The sequence below is a fragment of the Amphimedon queenslandica genome, unplaced genomic scaffold (genome assembly GCF_000090795.2).
Source record: "Amphimedon queenslandica unplaced genomic scaffold, v1.1 AMPQUscaffold_13255, whole genome shotgun sequence".
NCBI lineage: Eukaryota > Metazoa > Porifera > Demospongiae > Haplosclerida > Niphatidae > Amphimedon > Amphimedon queenslandica.
This window is the reverse complement of record NW_003546509.1, coordinates 5,747-11,396: the sequence shown is the minus strand read 5'-3', so window position 1 is coordinate 11,396 and position 5,650 is coordinate 5,747. Positions and strand designations below refer to the sequence as shown.

The window sequence follows — 5,650 nt, the reverse complement described above, 5'->3', positions numbered from 1 at the left end:
TGGAGACCCTATAAAACAATATAATTTCAAGGACTTTTAATATTATTATAATGCATGGTAAAATTTTTAGATGCTAAATTATACAAAGTGACTAATTCCAGATTTGTTTGACCAACCTCAAGACATCTATATAATTGAGGGTGAGAGTTAACATCCAGCTTAAGGAACAGACCAACATCTCTAAGAAGATTATCAATATCCTTGAGGCCAATAAGACTATCATAAATGACTTTAAGCTTCAAAGTATTAATGTATGAAAGAAGCTGATGCTTTTTCCTATACTCCACCATTTCTTCAACAAACTCCTTTTTTTCTTTGCTACATTTTTTAACCTAATTAAATACATAAAATTGTAATTTATAAAATTTTAATTCAAGTATCTAATCTAGGAATATATTCAAGCTTCATATGCCTATTGCCACTCTTGCTTTCAATTAAATTACAATATTTTCCCTTTTTCACTATACCTCTGCTTCTAACTTAGTCCATGAAAAGCTCCCCTGGGTTTCAAACAGTGTGAATTGCTTAGTAGGTGGGTTCTTGTAGTCTGGATGACCGTTGTATTGGAGATCAGAATAGCAAGTGAGCAACTTTGTAGCAAAAATTTTGTACTAAAAAGAGCAGTAGCAGTTAAATTTCATAATAAACAAGTAGAAATAATACAGTGTGCACTTGTGCTGCTAATTACCAGCAAATATATTATATGTTTATGCTTTTGTTCATTGCATTGTTTCAAAATTTTATGGATCAGGGATATATCATTAATATTAGTGGTATTTGTGGTTGAGACTCAAAGTAATGTTTGCACACTGCACAGTAGTCAAGAGCTTGGAAAAAGCAGTCATACCTACTACCTAATTGCAACACATGCAAGTATAGTCATATTAATACTTACTGATTCAAACCACCTCACATTCCTTTCTGCTTCTGAGTCTTGCTTCAGTTTCATAAAACCAAGTTCCTGAGACAATGCCTCCATTTGTTTAAATGACAAGACTCTGGCTGATGGCTGATGAACTGAGAGAGACTGCTGTTCTTCAGATCTCTGCCTTGAGACTAAAAGCATGGAAAATTTACGTAAAACAGAAATATATATAACAAATTGAAGCATAGGCCAGACTAATCCAAGGGGGACAGATCAAATTTTATACTCTTCTTTCCTCTTATTCACTTTATTTTTATTAGCTTTTCTTACTTAAGGAATGCATTTGGAATTCAAGTGTAAGCTCCACTTGACTACCTCTGCAAAAATTAAAAAAGTAACTTCCTGATTTCAAAATAGCTCGAAGGATCATTTCGTTATTTTCCTGAGCCTGTCCCTATTATTTAAAAACTTAAATTATGTAAATTGTTAGAATTTACTTACATTAGCCTGATTGAACCAACTTCTTACATAATCAATATTTCCATTAACTGTTAACAACTGAGCAATAGCAGCCTCGACATTTTTAAGTTTTCGAATGTTCTCCCATAACTCGACTAAATTACAGGTTTTATCAAAGAAAGGAATGACAAGCTCCATAGCAGCTATAAGCATTGCTAGTACATCTTCATGGAACTCCTCAAACAGAAGGTCTGCTGTCACAAGGCTATGCTCTTGCATAAAAGTGTCCATACCTGCCTCTGAGCCATAGCCACGTTCAGAAGCAAAGTTATAAAGTGGGCAGCCTTTTTCCAAATGTGAGAACAAGACAAACAAGGGATGATCAATTAGACTAATTCCTGTTGATATCTCAAATGATGTTCTAGCAAAGTCTACATGTTCCTTTGCTTCAATCAGAACTACCAATTTTCCCCTATCTACAGCTTCAGAAAGATTCAAAAGATGACGCATGACAGGATCTTCTAAGCACTTTATCAGTCCATAGTTATAACAGACATTGTATACACTGCTAATTTGCTTGCAAACATAATCTAGTTCCAGAAATGTTGTCAGCTTCTCCGTGACATCAATATGTATTTTATTACCATATTTCAATTTATAAAACTGACGAAGTTCTTTATTTTCTCTTGGGAGGTCAAGTGTTGCAAGATCTTCAGGTTTAAAAACACTTGCAACATCTTTCATTGAGAGAATGCGTCCATGATCATCCATTAGCAGCTCGACAAAGTTGTTAGCCTTTTTCACAGCTTCATTTAATTTCTTCATTTTGGTCTCGGTAGAATCAGAGTCATTAGATTCTTCCAGGAAATGCTCAATACATTTCTTGAGAATCTGCGATTTGTGCAAATTGTTGAAAGCAAGAACATTCATGGATTCATCATTCAAAGGCTGGAGAAAAATTTGAAGGTGCTCAACAAAAGCCTCAATAGTGGCAAGTGTACATCCAGTGGCTGCACGATATTTGACCACAACAAACTCTTGTGACTCTTCACTTTCAAATGATGAAATATCATCAATAAGGTGGCTAGATGACTGTGCAACAGAAGAAAGGAGTTCAGCATTTAAATCATCTGGAAATGTAATGCCATAGCTTTGTAGGACTGATTTTACAGTCAGTCTAAAATTAAAACAACAAAATATTAATAAAAATTTAATGTATAGTTGCAGCAAAGATCAAAGGCCTAACAGTTGTGATAAAACCCACAGAAGACTCCCACCAATACTGCAGTGTGATATTATAAATAGCACACTCATTTATTTAATGTGCAGCAGTGTGATATCAGTGATAGCAGAGCACGTGCAATCTTTGCTGGAACTATACACTAAAACAATTAATACATGTGGCGTCGTGTGCTATCGGATTTATCCGCACTCGCTTCCGGTCTCGTCGCTAGAAATAGCGCACTCGGCCTTCGGCCTCTTGCACTATTTTTAGCAACTCGACCGGAAGCTCATGCGGATAAATCAGATAGAACACGCCGCCCCATGTATTAACTATTACTTATTACCATTACTATGGAATACTATCTATTAGGAGTGATCAAGTATGATCTTTTCACATGAAATTACAAATCTACACTAAACACAACACATAAACTAAAATTTATCTTGCATCAGCTTAAGGATGAAAATCACACATGTATTTTGGCTATTATATTAAAGAAAATTCTCCATGCTTTATGTTGAAAATAATTTTACTGCCGGTATTAATATCAAAATATACTCTCCAGTCTCCATATACTAACCTTGCTAAACTGGGAAGATTTTTAGGTTTTGTCACTAACAAATTTTCGATCTTACACACAAGACAGTCATATTCTGAAAGACATTTATCAATTTCTTCCTTGGAAATTTTTTCTCCAATTTCTATCCCTCCATAAACACTGGCAATACAGTTGTAGATAGAGTCATAAGCTTCATATCCTGAATTGATTGCTTCGAGGTTAATGTAAGTGATTGTTCTTTCTCTAACATGACTTGTAGTATCTGACACAAGGTTTTTAAGAGAGCGAATAGTTTCAATAGCAGGTTGAATTTCAGGAATATCAACTATATCAATTTCAAAATCACTAAGTGAGGAGTTTTCTTTCCTTTTAATAAAAGCAGTCCAAATTGCTCTAAATGACAGTGAAAAGAAAATGAGAGTAGAGGAATGTTCTCTGTAGCAGCTAAAATTTGTAAATTCAACATTTTGTAGCTCAGAGTGTACAATAAATAAAGCAGCTCTAATGCCAGTCGATGAAAAAGACACATCCTCTATGTTCATATTAGTAAAAAAATCTTTAATACTGGCCAATATTACATTAGCTCCCAAAATTTTAAGTGAGCTCTAAAATATAAAAAATATCATTAATATAAAATGTATAGAAAGATATAAAATATTAAGAGTGCATGCCATCATAAATACAAAAGTACTATAATTTGTCAAGTACTTGTTCTTGTTAATCACTTGTGATTAAAAATAACACATACAATACCTGTAGTACCATGGCCACACAATTACTATTCTGTTTCTTACCTGCAGTAATATACATGCACCATATATGCATTAATATGCATTACCTTAAGTATTTCCTTCAATATGAGCAAATTCAATGAGTTGACGAACATCAAACTATTAGGATTAGACTATATTGTAATGATAGTTGTAAATTCATATAAGGCAGTATAATGCAACTAACAAAAAGTCTGCCAGGATTGTCTTTTAGTTGAGCCAGTAAAACTGGAGAAGAAACATAATTTGTAAGGAACTTCGTGAAGTCACTTTCAACTTTGTCTGATGGCTGAAGATTAAGTGACATTAAGTCAATAAAAAAATCGAGTGGCCGGTGTGATTTTACGTAGACTTCCATTGCAGTTTTGAAATAAGAAATTAAATCATCAGCATCTGAAGCACTAAAAGAAAAAGGGAATATAAGGCAAGGAAAATAGTTAAAATTAGTAATAGCATTAAGTGAAGGACTACCGTATATGCCATATATTTAGTGGGGGTTAAATTTTGCAATTTTTGCATTTTGAAAAAAATCTGCAAAATAGCGTGCTCATTGTATAGTAGGTGTGGTAATTACATTAAAATCGCAAAATTTTTATTTGTGAAATTAATATATGGCACACCATATAGCCGGAAAATTTGGCAGATTGGTGGTTCAAAATAAAACCCGCCAATATTATAACCACCAATAATAATTGCAATGATGGGCGGATCCCGTCATGAGCACAATACTAAAAATGCCAAAATGACAGTATTTCTGAGTATTTCTCACTATTTCAGTCAAGACTGTGGGCAAGGACTGGCAAGGAGCAGCTTCAAGAAGAGCTGAGAGTGCTTAAAGAAAAGGCAATATATAGTAGACCACCAAATTAAGAGACCGCCAATATTATATTTAGGCTATTTGATGCAAAACCGCCAAATTTTTAGACCGCCAAATTTTCCGGCTATACGGTATACGGTATATACATGTAATATTTGAACTCACCACACTTCATGGCTATATATTAGGCAATCTACCTTAGTCTGTGTGTACATTTAAAAATTAAAATGGCTGATTTGCTATTACTTATACTGTAAGCATGCTACACGTATATCTACACACATAAGATGCACATACATATTAACTGCCATAGTAATGAGTTGACAATTAGGTTCTTCAAGAAGTGACTTAGGGACTACAGATTTTCCTAGAAACTCAGAGATAATCTAAATAATATGATGAAAATACATCTGTAAGACTATACACAAACAGTACTAAACTAACGTGAGCTTTGTTAAACTGTTCAGTGGGCATCAGATAAATAATGTTAAGCAGTACTTCGGCTGACAAATTTTGAGACCTTGACAGGAAATCTTCTAACTACATATGCACAGAAATAAAATAATAATGATTATTATTATACTATATGAAATAATTTGATAATGAAACATAATCAGGATTCATTAAGAGGATGGTTGGTTTTTGGCATTAAGTCATAGTATCGATACAGGGAATGAACACTTATAACTACCAAAAATAATTCCTCCACATTTAGCATACCGTAGGGTGCCTTTTTTCGAGGGCTATAAATTTTGTGGATTTTTATTTTGCGGATTTCATTTTCGCGAATTTATGCTGTCTGCCATCTTGTACTGTATTAATTTGATTTTCGCGAAAGTAATTTTCGCGAATCTTTAAAAAAATCACGAAATCTACGAAATTTATAGCCCTCGAAAAAAAGGCGCCCTACAGTACAACATGTATGTACATGTGCAAAGATTGCATACTGATTATG

At 33.8% G+C, this 5,650-nt stretch overlaps 1 protein-coding gene across 1 annotated transcript in view; it reads right to left on the bottom strand.

Moving 5' to 3' along the window:
- Positions 1 to 2,254, bottom strand: part of LOC109584013 (uncharacterized) — a 23,677-nt gene extending 21,423 nt beyond the window's left edge. The window contains exons 1-5 of the mRNA XM_019999571.1: positions 1,367 to 2,254; positions 1,196 to 1,319; positions 896 to 1,056; positions 468 to 611; positions 117 to 332 (exon numbers count right to left, since the gene is read on the bottom strand). Of these exons, the coding sequence (XP_019855130.1) occupies positions 117 to 332; positions 468 to 611; positions 896 to 1,056; positions 1,196 to 1,319; positions 1,367 to 2,254 (1,533 nt within the window). The remainder of the gene's footprint in view (positions 1 to 116; positions 333 to 467; positions 612 to 895; positions 1,057 to 1,195; positions 1,320 to 1,366) is intronic.
- Positions 2,255 to 5,650: the final 3,396 nt, after the last annotated feature.